General features: G+C 32.5%; 3 protein-coding genes and 1 long non-coding RNA gene across 6 annotated transcripts; 1 reads left to right on the forward strand and 3 right to left on the reverse strand.

The window, feature by feature from the left end:
• The first annotated feature begins 2,249 nt into the window (after positions 1-2,249).
• LOC123902368 lies at positions 2,250-4,064 on the forward strand. 2 transcript variants are annotated; one of them, XR_006807566.1, is made up of 3 exons: positions 2,250-2,500; positions 2,583-2,785; positions 3,010-4,064. It is a non-coding gene; the product is annotated as an uncharacterized LOC123902368 (long non-coding RNA). The 2 variants fall into 2 exon arrangements; XR_006807567.1 differs by having other exon boundaries at positions 2,254-2,483.
• A 1,041-nt stretch (positions 4,065-5,105) lies between these two features.
• LOC123902303 (B3 domain-containing protein At3g18960-like) lies at positions 5,106-7,229 on the reverse strand. Its single transcript, XM_045951994.1, has 5 exons — positions 7,135-7,229; positions 6,514-7,000; positions 6,266-6,393; positions 5,478-5,754; positions 5,106-5,235 (listed from the first exon to the last, which is right to left on the reverse strand). The coding sequence occupies exons 1-5, from the start codon at positions 7,222-7,224 to the stop codon at positions 5,213-5,215; spliced, it is 1,005 nt and encodes a 334-aa protein (XP_045807950.1). The 5' UTR covers positions 7,225-7,229; the 3' UTR covers positions 5,106-5,212.
• Positions 7,230-9,627: 2,398 nt separating this feature from the next.
• On the reverse strand, positions 9,628-14,090 carry LOC123902302 (B3 domain-containing transcription factor VRN1-like). The gene is made up of 7 exons (XM_045951993.1): positions 13,989-14,090; positions 11,684-12,137; positions 11,218-11,381; positions 10,850-11,108; positions 10,681-10,758; positions 10,096-10,250; positions 9,628-9,876 (listed from the first exon to the last, which is right to left on the reverse strand). Exons 1-7 carry the CDS (start codon positions 14,088-14,090, stop codon positions 9,628-9,630), a joined length of 1,461 nt encoding a protein of 486 aa, XP_045807949.1.
• Positions 14,091-16,284: 2,194 nt separating this feature from the next.
• Positions 16,285-21,703, reverse strand: LOC123922357 (histone-lysine N-methyltransferase family member SUVH9-like). 2 transcript variants are annotated; one of them, XM_045975088.1, is made up of 3 exons: positions 19,270-21,690; positions 18,422-18,535; positions 16,285-16,660 (listed from the first exon to the last, which is right to left on the reverse strand). In XM_045975088.1, exon 1 carries the CDS (start codon positions 21,301-21,303, stop codon positions 19,339-19,341), a length of 1,965 nt encoding a protein of 654 aa, XP_045831044.1. In that variant the 5' UTR covers positions 21,304-21,690; the 3' UTR covers positions 16,285-16,660; positions 18,422-18,535; positions 19,270-19,338. The 2 variants fall into 2 exon arrangements, with proteins under 2 accessions (XP_045831044.1, XP_045831039.1); XM_045975083.1 differs by lacking the exon at positions 18,422-18,535 and having other exon boundaries at positions 19,270-21,703.
• Between the last annotated feature and the right edge of the window lie 2,642 nt (positions 21,704-24,345).

Raw genomic sequence — 24,345 nt, forward strand, 5'->3', positions numbered from 1 at the left:
AAAAGGATACCGAAATGACCGTAATCGAGTTATCTTTCCACATAATCAAACCCCACTGAATTTGGAGTTACAAAGAGAGATTAATTACCGTTTTAGTGAAGGTATGTCCCTCAAAATTCTGCAAAAAATCTGCTTTCGAGTCACAACTTCAAAGCTTTGCATACAACTCAATTTGGATCCATAATTCACCAAAAGGCTACCGAAATGACCGTAATCGAGTTAGCTTTCCACAGAATCAAACCCCACTAAATTTGGAGTTACAGAGAGAGATTAATTACCGTTTTAGTGAAGGTCTGTCCAATTACTAATTCTGCAGAAATCTACTTGTGATCTTCAAATTCAACATTGTCTACCGAACACATCGTAACTCCAAATTCGACGAAATTGAAATGCCAACAAGGGTAATTTCGTTAGATTTCCATACATGTAAATAGTATTAAAAAATGAGCTACAGGGTGAGAGGAATGACGAGAATATCAGTGGTAGTTTCATACGATAATTAATTTGAACATACCTTCACTAAAACAGTAATTAATCTCTCTCTGTAACTCCAAATTTAGTGGAGTTTGATTCTGTGGAAAACTAACTCGATTGCGGTCGTTTCGGTACCAGTTTGGTGAATTATTGATCCAAATTGAGTTCTGTGCGTAGCTTTGAACTTGAGGCTCAGAAGTAGATTTTATGCAAAATTTTGGTGGGGGGGCAAAATCCAACAAATTATAAAATAGGGGGGGTAAAATTCCGCATTTTAAAATAGGGGGGTAAAATTCCGCATTTTTCAAAATAGGGGGGTAAAACTGCATTTAAGCCTAATAATAATAATAATAATAATAATAATAATAATAATAATAATAATAATAATAATAATAATAATAATAATAATAGAGTTAGGATTCGTTGACACCAGGTGTCAAACTTTAATTTGACAGCAAATCTCAATCGTCTATGTTTTTTAATCAAAGGTTAATAATAGTTTTATATTAACTCATGTGCATATCTATCTAGGATATTACTTATTTTTAGGTTGCTTAAAAATTTGATTTATTGTTCTACAAAACAAAAATTGATATTTTTTTTAAACATGAGAGCCTAAGCCCGGTTTATTTTTATTTATTTCTTTGATTTGTTGTTATTCAATCTCCCCCAACATTAACTTTGCATTTTCATTCCTATGGTGTTTGAATTTAGTTTAGGAATCACATATAGGTTATAAATCATCGAAAGCAAGTGCATATTATTTCTTCTTATTTTTTTATATTATTTCTATAATTTTTTTTATTGACTAAACTTTCTATAATATTTTTATTGTTTTTTTTTTATGTATATAGATTGTTCTGTTTTTTTTTTTTACTTAAATTGCTCTGTTTTGTTTCTATATATATAATTTTTTTTTCTTCCTATTTTTAAGCATATCATTTATCTTTGTATTTATCTTATTATGTTCTTATATATTTGTTTTGTTTTTTGTAGTTATCTTATATTTTTTTATATGCTTGTGGGGGTTATTTAGTGGGGGATTAATAAAACCCCCGGAGTATACTACAAAATGACCCACATTCAATTCGACCTTAAGAAATTATCCTTCATATCTGAGAAGCCTCGATACTCCAAAAATGATGAAATATCGTATCCGATACGTACTTGATATCGATACTCGTCCGATACTTTTCGATACACGTATCGAAGAAGTATCGGCAATTAATATTATTTTAAAAAAAAACTGATATATGTCGGATACTTCTCTGATGCGCGTATTGGAAAAGTATCGGGCAATTAATGCTCTTTAGTGATGGAAACGTAGAAGAGGAGACTGATGGGTATTTTTTTTTTTATAAGCAAAATTTTAATATATTATATTGTTATGTTAGTTTTTCTCATTGTCGGCACTTGAACCCTGCACTTTCAACTCCTTTACCTTTAATCAGTTGAGCTACTCATTCCACCCTTTTTTGGGTAGTACATAATTTAATATATGTAATTGTTAATTGTTTATTCGTTTTGAGTAATTTGAATGTTAATTTTTTTTTATCTTTATCGATTTTAGTTATGTTTATATATTGTACATTTATAAATTTAATTTTGAAATAATCCATCCCAACCGTATCGTATTTGGAATTTTGAAAATTTTCCGATATCGCCATATCGGTATCGTGTCAAGTATCCGAGAGCCTGTAGGTTTTCTTTTAAACAAGGATCTAAGGTTTTTTTAAATCCCCACAAATTGATCGAATATCTTCCAATCCCACTCTACTTTTTTTTTTTTCTATTTGGCGTCTTTTATTTTCATTTATTTTTTCTTTTCACAAAATCGCTCTCACGTGAAAGAGAAAGAGAATAGAAACAAACAATCGCTCACAACCGATGCTCCGACCAACTGATCCGTCAGCCGTCTCAAAACATAGCTCTCTCTCCGTCGTCCCCGCCGCCGGCGAAACTTTCAGCCGGTGAACTCTCACAGCAGCACATATCTATTCAACTTAGAGGTTCGATTTCCGTCCAGGTTCGATTTCAATCATCTTATTTTCTCTTAATCGAATACAGTGAATGCTGATCTTATTTTCTGTTAATCGATTTCCGTCCAGGTTCGATTTGAAATCGGCGAGGATCTAATTGAGTGGACGCTGATCTTTTCTGATAAGCGAATACAGTGAAAGCGATTCGCCGAAGCTTAATTTGCGAATAATCATTTGGGAGTTAGGTTTTTGGCATCGCATGAAATCAATCAATCTACTGTTACAGATCCAGATTTAGTTATCTTATCTTCTGATTTCTGATTTTTGATCCAGTAAGTAACTTTACAGATCCAGATTTAGTTTATTTATTTCTTTTCCATAGTTTGTACTTTGTTTATTTTAATCTGTCTTATATGAGTTGCAGTGATTTTTTATAATCGGTGGTGTTAGAAAAGTTATTCAAATTGTGCATTATGTCATTCCTCATTGTAACTATTAAGTAAAATTCAGCTTTAGAAAAGTTATTCACGTTGTGCATTATGTGTGCTTTTTGTAGGACTGGTTAGTTGAATAAGTGCATGTAGTGCTGGTTGATTAGGAACATGATATTGATCCTGCTTTGAATTTACCATTCCACTTTTTGACTTTGTCTTTTTACTTAACTCTTCAAAGGAAGTCTGAATTTTTGCAAATGGCTAGCAACATGCGTGGTTTTCAAACCTGGAACATCCATTAATTGAGTAATTTGTTTTGGCATTGCCTTATCGATACGAAGTTCATTCATAACTATTAAAAATTATTCTTGAAGTTTTGGTGATGACCGCCATGATACCTGATTTTTCTTTGTTTCTTTTGTTTTACTTTCTTCATCTCTCTTCATTAGTTTTTGTCTGTTTTTAGCACCTCCAAGATTCTTTGAATTTGATCATGTTGTTGAATTGTTGCAACATGTTGCCATATGTTGTTGATATGATTCAGATTCAAATGCATTAGCCAATAATCACAAGCTCCTTTTTCAATAGTATTGATCCTTGCACTTGTTGTGTCATCAACACACATCATAATAACTGGAATTTTGATTTCTTGTGTAACACGTTGCGGAAACTCATATGAATTCATATTTGGCATTTAAGCTTCAATTTTGTTTTGATGTGGATTCATATGAGTTTTTGTAACGTGTTATACAAGAAATCAAAATTTGAGTCACTATGATGCGTGTTGATGACACAACACGTGCAAGGATGAATGTTATTGAAAAAGGGGCTTGTGATTATTGGCTAAAGCCTTTGAATCTGAATCATATCAACAAAATGGGCAACATGTTGCAACAATTCAACAACATGATCAAATTCAAAGAAGCTTGGAGGTGTTAAAAACAGGATAAAAACTAATGAAGAAAGTGAAACATAAGAAACAAAGAAGAATCAGGTATCATGGCGGTCATCACCAAAACTTTAAGAACAATTTTTAAGAGTTGTGAATCAACTTGGCGTTGATAAGGCAATGCCACAACAAATTATTAAATTGATGGATGTTACGGGTTTGAAAACTGCGCATATTGCTAGCCATTTGCAGAAATTTAGACTTCATTTGAATAGTTCAGTAAAAAGTGGAAGGGTAAATTCAAAGCAGGACCAATATCATATTCCTAATGAAGTTGTTGAGTCAATGCCAGAACAGGATCAAAAATGTGATGGCAACTTTCTTCATGCACAACAACATCCAATGGTGTTTGATGATTTTCAAGTTTCCAACATGATGCTAGATGATTCATCATCACTATATGAACAAGCATGGTATCCATTCGAAGAATTTGGTCACTATTTTGACTAGGATTCTAGTTTACTGTCAGCTGTAGTACAAATTGGGGTTTTAACCGAACTAGTTTGATATTTTAATGTTGATCAGTTCTATAGCGCTTCTTGCATCAATTGTGCTGTCAAAGAGCGAGGCATGTTGCTGCTAGTGTCTATTAAGCTTACGTGCTATGATTTAGCATGTTATGTATGAGATTAGATTTTGTAGTCTGTATATCTTATCAACTCTTATGCATGTAGAGACAATAATGAGAACACGTTTGTTGCAACAAGTTATGGAGGACATAATCTTTTTTTTTTTTACGATAGCAAATTCAACTCATTTCATTAATCAAATAACTTTCGATACAATGAGGAACCAATTTGAAAATACAGTGACTAGTCATAGAATAAACCACCTTAGCTATAAAGTATGAGGGACTATATTCGCTTCACACCTAACAAACTTTACCTCAAAGTTGGGAGAGGACATAATTATTTTGAAAGCTAGAAAAAACGGGCACTACTCTCTTAAAAGTACATATCAAGTATGTGTAAACGAGCTTATTGGTACTTCTCGTCTCCAAAGACCCTGATTTTTGTCTAGTATATGGTGACTTTCTTCTTTTCTTTATTTTTCTTTCTTTCTATAGACCAAGTAACAAACACATTAAAATCCGTACACTGTTTTGGATTCAAATTTGGTCGAAGGCTCAATCCTAATAGTATTGTTATTCTAATTGAATAAAATCTTGTCCAAAACAATTTAAATTTACATATAGTTTGGAATGAGAAACATGAAACGATGAGTTGACGCATAACTCTTTTGGCCATCCTCAATGAGCAAGTATCTTCTTCTTTCAAAGTCACTACTCTTCACAAATTCAAGCCAACCTTAGAGAATCTAGCACCAAACTTTTCCCATATCGCATCACAAATTTCTCATTTTCTAAAATGAATTTCCTAATATAGTTTACTGGAATTTCCTGCACCAACATAATTAATGTATGTAAGTACTAATCAAAATATAAATTTATTACCAAGCTAAAAATAAATTCAATGACCAAAATAACCAATAAAAGAGACAATTGTGAATTTGTTTGTAATTTTGATAAACTCAAGGATTTATATGACAACGTGATACATATTCGAGGACCAAAATGGTAGTTTGCTCCTTTGAAAAACTATAATTCGGCAGTAAAAAAAAAATAACAAGTAAATAAATTACCTTGAAAATATGGAGTCTTCATGTCCTTTTCTAGAGAGAAAATAACAACTTGGAATGAAATAGTTCCTTTGCATTTGTTTAGTATAAAAACACAAACATCACCAAGTTTCAAATTATTGTCAGCACAAAATTTACTCCAACCATCCACAAGTTTATATTGATTATTTGCACCAATCTTCAAATCAACATTCCATGTTCTTTCTTGATCAACAAAAAGTATAGCATTTCTTCCTTCCATCCTGTACAGATGTGTCTTAGCAAACTCAATTGGTATGCCCTGTTTTCAATTATTCGATTTTACATAGAATACTTAGTAACACAAAAATAAATACAAAATCACTACATTGATGTAATTTCTAACTTTAAATATACACACAGATATACATTAGGCATATTAATGAATGAGTTAATTTGTAAGCAAGTTTGTGTAAATATTTTTACACATGCAACTTTATATACAAAATTTGGAATTGGGTCCTCTGTTGTCCTCCTATCTGTTCAGGCATCTCTCATGCTCTTCATGCATGGCCGATAGTATATAAAAAATAAATTAATTAAAAGAAACAAATTTTGAAGTTTGAAAAAAAAACATGAATTGACGGCTAAGATGATAGTAACATGAGAGGATCGGATTTAAAAAAAATTAAACATTTAGTACATATATACAAAATTATTCTCATCAAGGAATAGATATTGAAAATAAATTCTACCTACATTTTGATAACATTGACTTCTATATACTAATAAATTTTTAATAATGAAAGTAGTGAGATAAAATAGGTTATTACCAAGATATCTCTCTCAATGTATGTCTTGTGAATCATAGATGTGAAGAAGTCCTTATCAGATTTGAATTTTTTCTTCACTTTTTCGTGCAAATCTCTGCTTCTCTCCTTAAGATCATCACTACTACTTCCTGCTAAGAATTTAAGTATTTTAAAAAAATAAATAAATAAAAGGAAAGTAACAACACCTAAAAAACAAGAAGAAAAAACAAATAAATAAATAACAAGATGATATAACAAATTAAACTAACCAATGTCCATATCCTTAAAATTAGGAAATCTTGGATGTTCTTGGACTTTTCTCTTCTCATACTTATATTCTTTTTGTTCATTTGGGATGATTTTAATCTTCTTACGAATTTTAGAAGATCGCGATGATGATTTTGACCTTTTACCCCGCAATAATGGCGTCTCTTCAATAATTTTCAAAGAACAATCACTTTCTTCGACTTCTTCAGCTTTTTCACTAGTTTCGTTTAAAGGGTATTTTATTTCTAATCCGCATTTTCCAAATCCAATCACACTAAAGAGCGAATTTCCTTGATATTGAAACACCAAAATTTGTAAATCACTCAAAGACAAGTAATTTGCAAATTCTCTCCAACCATTGCAAAACCAAACATCATAATCACTAGTTTTCTCCCAAGAAACTTTCTTTTCGGTCGAATTTGGAAGCCTTAGAGTAACTGGGTTTGTTATTCCTTTCCAATGCCTCCTCACAAAACTTATAGGCACTCTCTGTCACACAAAAACAAATAAATATTAATGCAACTATTTTATTTCGAATCAATTATCAACATATTTTTATTTTGATTCAAAAATATATTTAGTATGAAAGTGATGATAAGAAAAGAAAGAAGAAAGATTGTTACCAGTTTTCCTTGTTGAAGGGAAGTTTGAAGAATAATCTTGATAAAGTGGACACCAATATTAGTCTCATGATTAAGTTCTTGAGAGGCCATAGTTCTTTCTTGAGCCAATGCACAATTATACAAGTAAACAATGCATAACCTAAACGTCCTTGTATATATTGAGAGAGAATATAGAGATTAATTAATGGCTTGATACGGAAAATCTATTAGGCTTAGTCAAAAAAAGTAAAATTTATTGTTAAATCAATCAAGTAGGATTTTTTTTATTTTCTTGATATCGAAATCAAGTAGGATTCTGTTTGAATCAATTAATCTTTTATAGATATCTTCTTTTTCTTTTGACGGATTTTTTTTATAAATATCTTTAAAATCCAACATTCTTTTATGCCCGAAACATTTCATGGATTGTACACTTAGCATATAATGTAATGATTAACAATTTAGAGATCGATATATTATATGAAATTAGAACACACTTACTTGATAGTCAGCAATCATGTTTACCGGAATAACAGATATCGGAACCACCGATATGTTAGACAAGGTCTTCCTTTGCCTATCACATGCTCCGGTCTTTGAGGTCTTTGATGGGGAAGACAACAAATGAGCGTTCAGCTTATTGCTAGCTTGACGACGTGACGGCAAAGGGGACCTAGCCTATCTATTTATAAGATAACAACCCTAGTACCACCCATCATGGACTCTAGAGTTGGGCCTACACTTTGTTTCTACACAAATCAGAATTAGTGTTCAAGCCCATTATTACTGATCACAATTATCGGGCTTAAGCATCATCAAATGGATCACAACAACATCAACCCGTTTTTATTAAAACCAAAACCCACAATTGATTGCAGCCCACAAAATATTAGAAAATATTCTAACATATAAGACATAACTCTGAGGCATGTGAATCATTTATATCAAGAGTTCACAATTGTGTGGGGATTTTGAAGCATGCATAAATCTACACGAAGAGGAGAGTGAATTTTTGAATGCATAGAATTCTTTGCTTTCTGAGCATAAATTCTCGGAAGGTTCGTGGTTGCATACAATTTTTCAATTGAAGGAAAAATGGGCATGGGCTTATGTTCGGAAAACATTCACGGCAGGTATGAAATCTACTCAATTAAGTGAAAGCTTTAATGCTGATTTTAAATTTGGTACAATTTTTTACACACTTCAAAAGGGTTGTCAATGGTAAAAGAAACAATGAGTCAGAAGCTGAGTATAATTCAAAACATAAACTATCTAAATTAAAAATGAAAAAGGCTTGTATGCTCGTACAAGCAGAGATGTTTACACTCCAAGAATTTTTGTGGAATTCCAAGAGGAATATGAAGAATATCAAAACACTTGCTTAAAGGATTTGAAAGGAGTTATGATAATCCAAAGGAAATGATAGTAATGGGAAATCCTATGGAACAAAAAGTATCTTGTGATTGTCGTAAATTTGAGACGCACGGCATCTTATGCAGTCATGCTTTGAAAGTTTTAGATTTCGTGAATATTAAGTTAATTCCTTAACACTATGGGTCCGTTTGATCTGCAAAATATAAATACTGGACAGAACAGTACAGGATAGTACAAGACAGAATAGCACAAGACAAACGTTTAAGGTATTGAACAAACTTTGTGTTGTAAGATGTTTGGTGGACAAAAAGTTATTTTGGTATTTTAGACAACTTGTGCTGAGGACAAAAAGTTGTCCCGTGGTTCTGTGGGGGACAAGAATTTCAATTTTTGTCCTGTCCCTTGGCCCCCAGTTTGTCCAGTACAGGAACAGTTTTAAAATCAAACACAATACAGCAGGAGTTGTCTTGTTCAGTCCCTTATTTTTTTAGCAGATCAAACGCACCCTATATGTTAAAGTGGTGGACAAAAGATGCAAGATTGGGAAGTAATCAAGATTGGAAAGGGAAGCATGTTGAATTAGACATAAAAGTTCATTTCATGAAGCGATACAATGAGTTGTGTCCTCGAATGATTAAATTGACCAACACAGTCAAGCCAAATTGACAATGGAACTCGACAACAAGTTACAATCCAAGAGACACAATCAAGCCAAGTTGACAATGGAACTCGACATCAAGTTACAATCCAAGAGATACAATCAAGCCAATTTCACAACTTCTTTTAGACATTTAATGTCCTCCTGAAGTTAGGGGGCAAACGCTGTCTGGAAAGGGTAGACTAGACTAGCTACTCGTTAATTAATGTCCTCCTTAATTTGTTTATGTTCTTTGTGATTTACACTCAACTTTGTTTGTTTATATGTTTAAAAGAAGTTAAATAATTTGATGAAGACTTTAATTTAAGAAACAAAAAGAATTTTAAAAGTTGTTAAAAATGATTAATTAACACAATTCAAACTCCATTTCTTATGTTCCATCATTAACATTCAGAACCTACTATAAACAGATTTAGTAATATCCACTAAATCTATTAATCTTCCCATAATTCTTGTAAGTGACATCTTTCCAAATCGATTGCCTAATTGCAGCCTCTGAAAATATGAACATCAAACACAACATCTTCCTCGTTGACAAGCTCAAAAACACATACATCTCCAGCCTGCAATTTATTTTCGTCTACAAACTGGCTCCAACCATCACTCAACTTGATTGATGGTTCAGAGGGATAACATGCCAAGTTTACAGTCCACAATTCTTCATCGAACCGCAACTTTATACTCTTCCCTTTAAGACACAAGTACTTCCTTGCGAACGACATTTGTATACGCTGCACAAATTGGTAAAAAATATTTACAGTTATTGAAAGTATGTCGATAACTACTGCATGCTTGCTCCTAGAATCCATAACAAGAAATAAATACTACTCCGATTTTAAAACATAATCATGAGATATAAGTATATTTCGACAAATACATATACCTTTTTGCTTATATTTATGATCAGATGTAGTATATCTATAGATGTAGTATATCTATATATTCCTTACCGGTTTGTAAACATCCCAATGATTAGATTTCAATTTGATGGTGAAATGTGGATTTTCCAAAGTGGATGTGAATTGATTAGCTTCTTTCTTAGCTTCAGAATTTTTGAAGGACATTGGACTAGCCTGCAGTGAATTTCTTTGAGTTGCCATGCTTCCTGTGGTATTCCAACAAAAGCAGATACTTAAGGGTTAGCAGGACAACTTGTTGCACATTTGCATTCCATTCAAATGTAGTTTATCTACGAGGACAAGAAACACAAGCACCGGAAAGACAAGCACACTAGAATTACAAACACGCTAAAAACTATGTATCCACAACGAGAACAAAAACAAAAAACCATCGAAAAAACAAAGCACCATCGGTTCCAGCACAAAATAGGATGCATTCCCTTCTCATAAAAAGAATAGGGGGTGCCAGGATTTTTACCTAGATACCATTTTATACTAAACAACATTTTATACTAAACAGTGTATCGCTGTCCGCAAAATAATCGTGATTTGTTCAAATTCCGCTTTGACAACACTGTTTGATTCAACTTTAAAATTCCAATGGGAGTCACAACCATGGTATTAAAGATTAATTACCTTTATTTGACATAATAGTTTTACTTTCAACTTCTGTGATTCCTGCGGTTTCTAACCAATTAACTTCATCTCCATGAACTGATTTTAAGGATGAAAAGTATGATCATTACCATGCAGATCCAAAAGATTACTAATAACTTTAAGATAAATAAAATAAAACTTGGATTACCTTGTGGTGGAGAGGAATGTTGTTCTTCGTCAAGTCGAAAAATTAGTACTTTAAAAGCATAGGCTTTGCTATTGATCATCTCAAAAAGACAAACATCTCCCACTTTCAAATTATTATCAGATGCAAATGTTTTCCATCCAGTACTAATTCTTCTCTGACAATATTTAACAATCCAAGTTCTCTCATCATCCAAGACTCGAAGTACGATTTCGCTTTGCTCTTCCTTCAAATTCTTTTGATCAAAATCTAAAGGGACGTACTGGATTTTAATTTTGGAAATAAGTCAGAAAATAAATATAGAAACTAATTAACAAAAATGATATGAAACAATCTTAACAGAACAAAAATGAAGCTATTTAAACACTTACCATGTATTGATTAACATAAGAATATGTCATGACAACTGTGAAAAATGGATTGTTAGATTTGTAGTTTTTCGCTTTGTTTAAAGCTTCTTCTATTTTAGAAGTTAAATTCTTGTGCTCTTGATCATGCTTCATATTTCGGAATACAGCGGTATCATCATTCTCCTCTGAGAAATCGAACACGGTAGTATGTTACGAAAATCGACCTCAAAAATCAAAATCTTAATTGGATAAATGAAATGATATATAGAGATTAATCCAATCATGAACTATGACGCACGAACATAGATACGGACACTGGACAAGACACGGACACCGACACGTTGACACTAATAATCATTTAAAAAAATGACATGATTCAATGTAATCATAAGTGTCAGTATCAGACACCAACACATGTGTCCGACACAGAAACACACATAATCCGAGGAGTGTTTGTGCTTCACGTACAGATCATAAATTATTATACCTTTAACTTGGACAAGTTTAGGCAAGTTATGCACTTTGGAACTTGTTCCAGCATCTTCACTTGTGTCAAATCTCAATTTCTTATATGGTTGAGGACTCCAAATTTGTGATTTTTGTCTAGCCTTCTTGCATGGAAGTTGCTCATCAAAATTTTCAATTGGGCTATTCTGTTCATGATGTTGTTGATTTCCACCATAAGCATGATATTCAATTTCAAGAGTAGTCTTGTCAAATATGTGAACATTAAAATGAGAATTTTTCTCATATTGAAACATCACCATGTGTCCATAATCTAATGAATAATGTGTAGCAAATTCCTTAAAACCTTTTTGAATCCAAATATTATCATCCTCTTTAGTCAAATGTATTTCCCATTTTTTGTCATCTGGAGTGTTGAGAAACATTGGGTTTGAAATATTACCACTATGTATCTTAGTGAAAGCGTTTGGAATTCTCTGCATTGAATGGAACTTTATGTTAGCATGGATTATGAATTGAAGTTCACAAGCATAAGAGTGTGAAAGTGGCCTAATGTGGGACTTGCTCATGACTATACATTTGGAGCATAACTCGGGTGATCCCATAGCCGAAAACCTAAATATAGATGGTCTATTTGTTGGATTTATCTCGTTTTAATTATTTATGTATTAATTTAAATAAGTGGAAATTATGCACTATAAGTATACATTGTGCTAATTTTCCATTAAGTATAAAGTGGTCTTTATTCTTTCCTTCAATTATAGTAACAACCCATTAAGAGATAGTGGGCAGTTAATATCTGATGCACGTATAAGAACTTCCTTGATGGATAGAAGTTATAAAGAGTAGTACAGTTCTAATGTTTTGGTTCCCTAAACCTGACATCTCATTCAGTAAACTTACATCATCAAAGTGAGATAGTAGAAGGTTTAAAAGAACCTCAACATCATCAACATCATCAAGCAAAAGCAATTCTCAAGCAAGAACAATCTTTAAGCAAGAGCAATAACGGGAGGTATTTTAGCTATTTCAAATTCATTTTTCATTTCCGCTTTTTAAGTAGAATTTTGTTTATGAAAACCGTAGAAACCCTACCATTTAGTATCAGAGTCTGGTTTTTTATTTTAATCAAGGTTGTTTGATAGGCAACTGAATCAACTGCTACGACCCAAGAGGAACTTCTTATATGATATGCGTTAGAATAAATACCAAATGTTAGAATTTCTACAGTTTTCATAACGAAATTCCGCTTAAACAGCGGAAACGAAAATGAAATTGAAATAGCCAAAATACCTTCAGGCATTGCTCTTGCTTAAAGATTGTTCTTGCTTGAGAATTGCTTTTGCTTGATGATGTTGAGGTTCTTCTAAACCTTCTACTATCTCACTTTGATAGTGTAAGTTTACTAAATGAGATGTCAGACTTAGGGAACCAGCATATTAGAACTAACCGCAATACTCTTTATAACTTCTATCAATTAAAGAAGTTATTGTACGTGCATCATATATTGCCCACTATCTCTTAATGGGATGTTACTATAATTGAAGGGGGAAATAGATCACTTTAAACTTAATGAAAAATTACCACAATGTGTACTTGGCGGGTAATTTCCACTTATTTAAACTAATAAATAAATAATTAAAAGGAGATAAATCCAAAACTACTATTATGAATGAATGAAAGTGTCATTTCCTTCAAAGAATCAAGTCACTTTGTGTCATGTTCCAAATGTACAGTTCTTGGTGTCACAATTCTAATCTTACAATAAGATTTATGAGGTATGATTTAAATCCTTACTAAATATAATCTTGGTGGATCGTGTATGATTTTTTTTTTCTTGTCGGCAAATGCTCACCGCCGAAATTCAAACCTTAGACCATCACATTGAGAGTTTAGTCTCTTCCACTAGAGTCTAGACTCAACACTAATTGTTTGTATGATTTATGTATCTAAGCATAAACATAACATTTTCAATTCTCACCTTACAAACAAGATTATAGGGTATGAGTCAAATTCTTACTAAATACTAACTGGATCGTGTATAATTTATGTTTTTTTTTTTTTCTTCTTGTCAGCAAATGCTCACGGCCGAAATTCAAACCTTAGACCATTGCATTGAGAGTTTAGTCTCTTCCGATAGACTCAACACTAATTGTTCGTCTGATCTATGTATCTAAGCATAAACATAAAAGTTTCAATTTACAATTTAGCTAAAGAAAACATTGTTAGTCGTATGTTACCTATAAAACTCTACTTAATTTTGTGTCGGTAACGAAATCCAAAGAAGAAGAAGAAGAAATATAGGAGATGAAAGAAAGAATGCTTACAATGTTTCCATCTTGAAGATTTGTTGGGGTAACAATCTTAAAGAAACGAATGATACTAGAGGGGTGAGTATCATTATTTCTTGGGTTGCAAGTCATGGACATTGGAACTTACAGTCAAGAAAGTGATCGAGGTGCTTCAAGAAAGAAACGAATAGAAATCTTGTTCAGAATGGATCACCTGATTGCTAACGAGTCCAACTGTTATACGTCGGCGCATGATCATGAGTACGTTCTACTATATTAAACCTTAGGTTATTTATTAAACAGATTAGGTCAAACAAGCCTCAAGTATTTTTTAACTTTTTTTTTTGGTCTAGTTTTTTAACATTTTTTATCTAGTGACGAAATGACAAATATAACTGTCATAAAATAAATATATAAATATAACTTAAATTCACACAAAAAAAAATATAAATATAACATAAATTCACATAATTGTGAGATTCTGGTTTTAATATGTCTAGTCTAATAATATTAATATTTGTTGATAATTTATACTCCGTCCTAAATTATAAACAAAAAAAAGTCATTTTTTCTTGTTCCAAATTATGAGCAATAAAAAGAGTAATTTTTATTATTTTCAAGATTTATTTTTACTTATTCTCATGAAATTAAATACAAATTATTTTGGCAAATTATTTAATTTACTCTCTCTTTTTCTCCTACAATCAATAACCGATAAAAAAAATTCATTTTCTCATTAAACTTATTTCAAGAAAAACACAAAAAATTAAGTATATTTCAATTTCAAATTTTTTTTTTTTTTTTGCTTGTAATATGTACGAAGAATATCTTACAAGGATTTCTAAAAGTGGGTAAAATGCAAAGTGGGGATTGTAATCTTGCATTAAATATTGTGCATTTTATCCCTTAGAAGCCAAAAATGATTTTAGTTGAAAAATAATACTAACTATTTAAAGTATTTAAAGTATTTTAGTATAACCTTTTATAAAAACTTGTGTCTCTGTTGGTGTCCAAATCTGTTGAGATTTGGAGGATCCTTGTGTTTCTGGTTGACCTCTTCCGCGTCGGTGTTCACTGTTTTGAGGTGGTCTGTGAGCTGAGACTGTTCTGCCAGTTGTTGCCGTGTTTGTTGGCTCTGTCGTCGTCTGGGTTGTAGGGTGTCTTTGAGCTGGGACTTGTCTGCCTAGGTTCTCATTCTACCGTTTGTCTCATCAGCTTTTAGCCTGAAAGAGCTATTTTTTGGATTATGATGGGCCAATCATTTTTTATTCGAGATCGGGAGTTAGAGTCAATCTAGTGGCAACTTTTGGGTTGGGTTGGTGTCTTCTGGTAGCTTGAATTTTGAGGGATACCTTTCTGATTTTGGGATTAGGAAGTGAACCTCTATTAGGTAGTGTTTGTTTTGGTGTTTACTTTTGGCATTCCACATATATACGACGCCATGTTATGTAGTTACTTTTATACCGCAATTTCAATGAAAATTTAGATTATTTGTTAACATCAAAATGAATAATTAACAATCTCCGACCATGAATTTAAGTGAATGGAAGTTGAGGGAGATTATTGAAGAGTCCTGTGGTGAAGGAGAAGAAAAGGGTCCTCATTTTAGTGAGGACGAGGTTGTGTTGGCTAGAGTTGTACTCTTGTACAATTATCAATTTAAATCAAGGATAGTATTACAACTTCCAATATATAAAAATCTAATTAAAAAAAAGAGGGGGTGGCCATGGCCTTCCCCTGTCCCCACGTGGCTTTGTTTGTTTGAAAAGGCCAAAAAGAATTGCATTTTCCTAAGATTAAAAAGAAGCTTAAGACAACAAAGAGCTTTTACAAACCAACTAACCACCTAACTCCAAACAAAACTAAACTGAAGAGCCAAACTTACTGTCAGCTCACACACCCCTATACCAAACCCCCAACCACGAGGACAAATGTCAAACTTAACAACACAGGATGACAAATTCACCAATGACAGTAGCATCTGCACTGCTAGCTTGACAGAAACAACAGGTGCGAAAATAACTTTCGGCAACCAGAGAACTCAGTCCAAGCCGCCAACAAGCTACAAGACAACGAAGAAAGGCAGCACTAACTAGTTGTTACTCACTAATTACCGCTCTAAAACTTGTTATGAGATTAATCTTTAACAGACTTCTGATTTTTTTACACATGGGGACTGGGAGTAAGCATTTAAGAATCGAAGAACCTGAGTTTATATGCAAATAGCAAACCAACATTGGGACAACAACAACATTTTGATTGGTTTTTCCTCATTCAAGGTAATAATCAGACCCTTCAAATAAATCAAACAAGGTCATAGTAACAATTGTAATTGCCTACAATCAGCATGCTGGCTCTATATCATTTCGACCGCCAGTATAATCATTATACAAGCTTCATCTATGACTTACATCATATACAAGTTCCCCAAAATAAGAGGTAAAAAAGAGTTAATATAGATGCGGTACTTGTGGTTTAAACGATATAAGACACGAGCATGCTTTGCCCAAGATAAGGTATAACAATCAACAAAAAATGTGGGGTGGGGTGGGGGGGTGGGGGGAGAACTTCAGTTCCTGAACTTCAAAACCACGAGAAGTACCATCTACTAGCAAACAAGGGTTGGATAAAACTAGCAAATATACTTGTTCCTTGTACATTGTTGAGGTTGAAATCTGATGAAAGTTCTTCTGCAAAAATTTAAATATCTGCAAATAAATATTAACACAAATCAGCTGGCCTGAATATATGAACTAGAAGTAATAACACAATTACCATACACAATATATTGAGTGATTAAAACAAGAATAAAAAGCAGAATAAAAACAAACAAGAATAAAAGCAGAATATATTGAGTGATAAATATTGTCAAAAAAAAAAAACAAGGATAAAAGAAGCTAATTTTGAAAGAAAATCAACGACTTAACTACCTCTGGAATTTACAAAGTGTACAAATTTCATACATTATATAGTAAGCACGAATTGGGCCAAGTGGCCGAAGGGTCAGCTAAAAAGCACACAAGCAAAACTTTTGAAGTTAAATGAACGAAAGTTTAGTTTCATAATAGTGGTATCTAATATATATCTTTAATCTATATGATAAAGTAACTGGCAATATTCATGCTATGATTTCTGCATATACCCTTGACCACTCATTTGAGCCTCCTCTTCACTATAGAAGTCTCATAATCACAGTAAAATGAGCAAAAGATAAGAACAATGACGGTTAACTCAAAATTTAGGATAAAATATCACAATCCAGCAATATTGATGTCATGATTTTAAGTCAGAAAAAGTTTTGTTAGTTAAGGAACTTTTTTTCTACGATAAGAAGCCCAATCTGTAGTCATACAAACCAAGGAAGATGGATAGCAGCAACCTCTTCACCTTAAGGTTACAACTAAAGAACTTTTTATAAGCAATCAGATATGTAGTGTTCAAAGGCCGTGTTTGGTCGGATGCAATGATTTCAAGGGAATGGAAATAGGAGCGGTCAGGGGGTCAATATCCTTTCTATTTCTTGCGCCAATTATGAGTGAGATAGATGCAAATGTAAAATTGGTGGAACCCATTTTTCAAATTATTTCAATTATTGATTCCACCAATTTCTGACTTGCATTTATCTCTCATAAATCAACCTTACTTCTTTTGCACACAAGCCCCTCAACTTTAATTTAATGGCTGGGTGGGAATAGGGATGGAAGGACAACACAAATGTAAAGCTCAACCCCTAAATCAACCTAAGGGAGTTTGCAAAACAAAGCCCTCAACTTTAATTCAAGGCTACTGGTTTGTACTCAAAGAAATGACTATTTTTTTACTATGTTTGGTTGAATTTTACGTGTTAAAAAAGGAGGCTGGCACAAAAGAGACAATGTCAGCTGGTGAAAATCTGACCCAGATATACATATTTAAACTAACAAATGCATGGGGCATCACATAATAAAAATGAAAATGACTAGACTACCAAATAATACTAGGTACGTTAAGCGTTCAATAAAAAAGGACTATATCCTGTTGCCCCATTCTTTAGAATAGGACGATAAGAGTTCAATTTTAGCATAAGAGTTCACTTCCATGCATTAAGATTCAAGTCTACACAGATATATAGCTTGTAAGGAAGTGTTAAATAAACAATTTATGGCCCTTTACCAATTGGCTTATGCTTTAGGTGAAAATAGTGGATTCCTGTCATGGATCAAATATAAATTTACCAAAAAAATACGTCTAAGAGGTGGGCTAATAATTATTTTTTTGAAATTCCAAAAGGATCAATTGCCAAAATTCGGCTATATTGTAGGCATCCTCCCCTAACATATAGACTATAAATAGTTGCCATCAACTAGTTCTAAATGCAAACATCAAGAAAATTTTCATACGATGACAAACTAGCAACAAATTGTGTTGACCTTTTAAAGATACACAATATTTAAAGCACCGATCTGGCTTCATAGAAGTTAGGAGCAAACCTCAAGGACACTGCAAACGCCTAAGTGAAGAGAATCTCGGTAGCCAATCCAATAGGAAGTGGGGCCAGATGAATATCTAACTGAAATTACTTGAGCCTTATGACCATCTTTCAGCTGTTGTATAAAGATGACAGCAGCACATTTTATACAAGCAAAGAATCACAGTATGCTAATCAAAGGTTCATAGTAAATGTAATTACCAAGCTATTTCCCTCAGAGCTAAATAATAAATGCAAAATAAGACCAGAACTTAGGAAGATGACGGGTGAGAATTTTGAGGTTGGTGAGTGGACATGATATAAGAAAAGGACTAAATTAGGAACAAATAACTCTGCTAGGAAACTAGCCTAGCGCCCAAGTTTATAAAACTAACAGTTGATTGACTAGGTGAGGGTGCTAGTTCATTGTCTCATTGGTTGAAATGTCAAGTCACTACTTATAATGAACCGTAAACACAACCAAAGAAATTTTTTTAAAAAATTCAAACAGATTTGGAATGTTTCAAAGCAGATGAAATGGCACGAAAAGGTTATCAAAGCAACCATGATAATAATCAGTTTGTAAAGCATACTATGATAAGATATTAAACATGTCACTACAATCTTCAAAGTCACAACAAATAGTAAACTTTCCATCATTTGAGGTACATCCGGCTGTCAGGAAGACCATAATAATACATAGTTTTAATGAACAATATGTGTGTAACTCATATGGCTAAGAGAGTTTACATTAAATATTCATCAAAGCATAGAAGACAAGTACAATGAAATCACATGGAAGACTCGGCATTCAAAATAGCCCAAAACTAAGTTACATATTGCAAGCTAAATTAAAGGCGTTGGCTTTACCTCAGTACACCATGCCCAAAACTCAGCTTCAGCATAACATAAAGTCTGTGAAGCTTTCAAAATATTCAGTTACATGCATATAGCGAGCTTGCCAGTCAATTCCTCATCAGCTACCCCGGCTACCCCATAGTCAAGGCTGAACTCTCTCAATGGAGGGATGTTCTCCATTGCAAATAGCATAAGGTGAGGGAACATCAAATTATTGTGATCATAAAGCACAAATTGAACCATCACATTGGGAGTTGAGCTATGACTGATATAGCAAGCAACATTCCTCATTCTAGATACATCCATAGCAAAGTCTAAAGGAGGAATCGATGGATACGACGGGCGTTTATAATTAGCGTCTATCAAGGATAAATTACCCCATTCCGCCCAACTTTCCGCAAACCGACTCGGATATATCAATGAATCACCATTCATGGTAAAAATTTGTGCTTGCTCCTTAGTCAAAACAACCCCGGTGTATTCACATATGAATGCGCCAGCTTGAATAAGGTCTAAAGACCTAACTCCCCAACCAGTCTCCCTAGATCTAAACACTTCCAACCTGTGTTTAAGACCTTTTTGCGTTACACGGTTACGACAATGAGGCGGACAATGGCAAAAAGGACCACATTCAAAAAGTAATGGCCTCCCTTTCAACAGAAGCCCGTTTTGACTATATGGAAACTCATTTCCATTCTTCATGAAACAAAAACATTCCTCCGTACAACCATCCACACATGCACAGCCTGTCGTCTTCCCACTCTGATGAAACACAAACGGTGGAAAAGTAGCCTTCGGAAGATACTCAAAACACATTGGATCATGATTCCTATCAATATCATTAAATAGCCTAATACCAACACTCTCCTTCCCGTTGGCAATATCAAGCGATAATACACACATGGGTTTAAAACATAAAGGATCTCTCCTAAGCATAAGAGCCTCCTTCAAAACCGAACTACCCATTTTGGCTTGACCCTCAATCCTCCATAACTTATACTTATATACACCAAAACCCGATTTACCAACATCAAACCAACATTCAACAATCCTATATAATCCATCATAAACATAAACCTTACCAGAAGCAGAAGAACTACCTTCACACCGAACACCACGAATAACCCTAACTTCAATCCCATAATGCATACTTCTCTCCATAGCAAGGTTCCCACCTTCCAACTTCTGATGAAAAACTTGCCTTGAATTCTTATCCTGACCACCATGACCAGAATAAATAATAACATCACCTTGATCAACATCATCCTCATAACCACCGGAAACAATCACACTAGTAGCAATTGGTTCTCCATTCGAACTCATACTACCGGGTAAATAATCAATCCCAGCTTGTGGTTGACCGTGTAAACCAACCACAACTAATTCCATTCTATAAATAAAAACATCACCAATACAAATACCAGGAATCGCCCCAACGATTCTCTTATCACGATTCAGCCACAAACCATGATTTCTCATTACCGCCGAAGCTCTCAAATCGCTTCTCGCCCTCCGAACATCAACTCTCTTCTCTTCTTCAACCACAGCCAAAACTCGAATAGAATCATAAACCATTCTCGTTCTCCTAACCATCTCACGAAACTGTCGTTGATCCGGTAAACCAAGATCTGAAACACGAACAAGCTCTTTATATCTCCGTTGAAGCCTCTGCGCCGCCGCAACTTCACCCGCCGGAGCGTTATTATTATTCTCCTCATTTCTCGGCGCGTCTGGAACAGGAACGATGGCGCGTGAATTAGGATCATCGACGACGTCGTTTTGAATTTGTTGAAGTCCATTGCTGAAATTGGTTCGGAAAAGCTCAGCCACACGTCCAAAATCATCGGAGTGGGTTAGGGTTTGTTCTTGAGAAATGTTATTGTGGTTTAAATTGAGGTTAAGATTGAGGTTTGGAAGATTGTTTAGGTTCGGTTGAAGTGGTTCGTCAAGAGGCTCTTGCTTCGGAGTTAGGATTGGAGCTGGGATAGGTATACCAGGTGGTGCTGAAGGAAAAGATGGGTTTTGGTTTGGGTTTTGAGGATCCATTTTTTAAATTTTTTTTTTGGGATTTTTTTGTTGCTATTGCTATGAAGTGATGAAGAAAATGTGTGAATGTGTTTTTTTAGTTATGTTGATGATGTATGAACTATGAAGGAGTTAGAAACATTGGATTTTTGTGGACATTGGAAATAGAACAGAAAATAGTGTTACTTGTGTTTGTGTTGTGTTGTCAAGTGTTGTGTTTGTGAAGTTTTGTAGAAATGATGTAAGAAAAAGTGTGAGATGCGTGAGAATGTTATAAGTTACCTAATTTGAGTTTTAGGTTTCAAACTCATTCCTTGTATTGGTGATGATGACGATGAGACTAGGAGAGAGACAAGAGAGATTGCTTCTTTTATTTTCAGTTTTTTAAAGTTCTTTTGTTTTTGTTTTAAGGTTTATTAAATGATATTCCTTTAAGTAGTTAATAATATAAGAAATCATTTATTTTTAGTTACATAGAAACATTGATGTATCCAGTTTATAATATAGTCTACATACATTAATATTTTAATGTATCTATAAATTGAATTTTTTTGCTTATATTAAAGTTCGAAAGGAGTAAGTTTTTTTTTTACCAAAAAAATGATAAGTTTTTCTATTTATTTTTTAATGTGAATGGAAATATGCAAGGATGTAGATCAAGTACAGATTTGATTAGATTTTTTTTAAGCTGTCAAAGTAAATAATTACTCTCATCGTTCTAAAATAAGTAACTTAATTGACCGTTGATCTTGGAGTTAGGATTCTCTTCGTTTCCAATTCTTTTCATTTCCTATATTATTATATAGTTTTGGGAATATAAATGCAAAAATGGAGAGAATCACAATATCACTAAGTGAGTCCAAATATCATTTATAGTTATACACCAAAAAGTATTTAAAAACTTTGGTAATAAAAGAAATGGAAAGAATAAGAAATGAAGAGGATCCCAACTCTTAATCTTGATTATTAATATCTTTAATACGGAATGACGTAGATCAGGTACAAATTTGATTATATCCTTTTTTGAAACGGTCAAAGCAAGTAATTACTCTCTTCGTTCTAAAATACTACCATTGATCTTGATTATTAATATCTTTAATTTTCTATTAATAAAAATTATAAGAATCTGATATTTTGAAAATACAGTTAGAATAAAATAAATGAATACAATATATTTGGTCAAAATAAATGTCATTTAAAATGAAACAGATGGAGTAGTTATTAATGTTTTTTTTTTAAATAGAAAAGGTCAATTATTTGTTCATATTCATATTAATTAACGGGTCTTGATAACATGTGTCATTATAGCACATGTTAAAAATATTAAAAGTAAAAGTTTTGTATAGATTTATCGGAAAAAAAAAAAGAAGTTTTGTATCGAAAAAAATACTATTTTAATTTTGAAAAAGTTGAATGCACAACTTTAAGCTTAGGTAAATACTGATTGCGGGAAAAAAAATCTATATTAAGCATCTTAACATGTGCCCGTTATCTTTCTCCTTAATTATTACTTCCTTTGGTCCTTAATACAAAAGAAGATTCACTTTTTAGATACATTGAAATATTAATGTATCTAGTCTATGATATAGTCTAGATACATTTATATTTCAATGTATCTAGAAAATGAATTTCTTCTTATATTAAGGACTAAAGGGAGTATAAAACAATTTTCCAATAAAAAATCATGCATCTAGTCTTAAAAAAGTAAAAACTGTTCATAATAAATAAACACCTTTTTTATAACAATAAATAATTTTTATATATATACAATTATAAATTTTACCCAATTTAATTTTTAACTCTAACAAAACTCATGTCCGGGGTGAACAAAGTTGTTAGGTACATTTAGCTTGGTTGGTAAGAAGATTTTAATATAGTGGTGTTAATATTTTCAATTTGACATTTCAATCTTTTGAATATTACGCATGAATTGATTAAAAGTAGAGAGTAAAAATTGTGACGCCAAATATTTTATAAGCCCAAAACTTGCTAGAGTTTTTTACAAAATTAAAAATGAAATTTTAAATATTTATAAGAACTAAAAACATTTTTTTTATATAACCTTTTATGCATATATTACAGGATTAAATATATTTTTGGTCCCTATAAATATCTCAAATTTCATTTTTAGTCAAAAAAAAATCATAAATAATGCATCTTATGTTTAAAAGTTCTAAATTTTTATGGAAGATATTCCTATAATATTATAAACATGAAAATAAAAAATCATTTAAAAATGTGAAAGTATACAAAAGTTTGATTAAAATTATAGACTAAAAGTTGTGATATAAAATATTTGAGAGATCAAAAATTGTTGAAATAAAAAATAAAAAACAAATTTTCAAATATTTAAAAGGACCAAAAACTTATTTAACTCTACTATTATATTTTTTTTTTAAGCATATTATTATAATTTATAAGAGTACAAAGTTAACCTTTCTCTTTTTTGTTTTTTGTTTAACATCTCAATATTCATTGAATATGTTTTGTCTAGTTCTAGAAGAAATGAAGAATACTCCCAACTCCCAAGGCATTCAAAATTTGGAATTGAGGTGGAACTGAAATGTTTTGGAATGCCCGCTTGAAATTTGAATGTGGGGGGGAGTTTTTTCGAGTGTGTATACGGCGGGAGATTATATATTGACCGACACCTTTTGTTTTTCTAAAAATTTTATACTCCCTCTGATCAAATTTGATTGACACAGTTGACTATTTCACGCATGTCGATGCATAATTTTGACGATTAATATTTTTAATTGTATAATAGTAAAAATTATAAAAATTTGATATTTTGACAATACTCATCGAGACGAATCAAACAACATCTTATATGCTAATATTTATTTTTGATTATTAATATAAAAATAAGGTCAAAACAATATGTGTGAATAGTGCACAAAAGTCAACTATATCAATCAAATTGGGACGGATGGAGTACTATTTTTTTTTTCAATAAAGTTACAGTACTCTATAATGGTTCGTTTGGCTGTGAGAAGAAAGTGGAAAGAGAGAAATATGTGAGAAAGAGTTTGAGAAGAGAGAAATATGTGAAAAATAAAGTAG

This window comes from Trifolium pratense, linkage group LG1 (genome assembly GCF_020283565.1).
Source record: "Trifolium pratense cultivar HEN17-A07 linkage group LG1, ARS_RC_1.1, whole genome shotgun sequence".
Classification (NCBI taxonomy): Eukaryota; Viridiplantae; Streptophyta; class Magnoliopsida; order Fabales; family Fabaceae; genus Trifolium; species Trifolium pratense.

Coding starts and splice junctions, on each gene's coding strand:
- LOC123902303 (XM_045951994.1), bottom strand. CDS start 7,224: ATGGCCTCTCAAGAACTTAATCATGAGACTAATATTGGTGTCCACTTT. Junction 7,001..7,134: donor CCCTTCAACAAGGAAAACTG/GTAACAATCTTT, acceptor TTTGTGTGACAG/AGAGTGCCTATAAGTTTTGT. Junction 5,236..5,477: donor GAAGACTCCATATTTTCAAG/GTAATTTATTTA, acceptor ATGTTGGTGCAG/GAAATTCCAGTAAACTATAT.
- LOC123902302 (XM_045951993.1), bottom strand. CDS start 14,090: ATGTCCATGACTTGCAACCCAAGAAATAATGATACTCACCCCTCTAGT. Junction 12,138..13,988: donor ATCTTCAAGATGGAAACATT/GTAAGCATTCTT, acceptor CATTCAATGCAG/AGAATTCCAAACGCTTTCAC. Junction 10,251..10,680: donor AACTATTATGTCAAATAAAG/GTAATTAATCTT, acceptor GGAATACCACAG/GAAGCATGGCAACTCAAAGA.
- LOC123922357 (XM_045975083.1), bottom strand. CDS start 21,303: ATGGATCCTCAAAACCCAAACCAAAACCCATCTTTTCCTTCAGCACCA.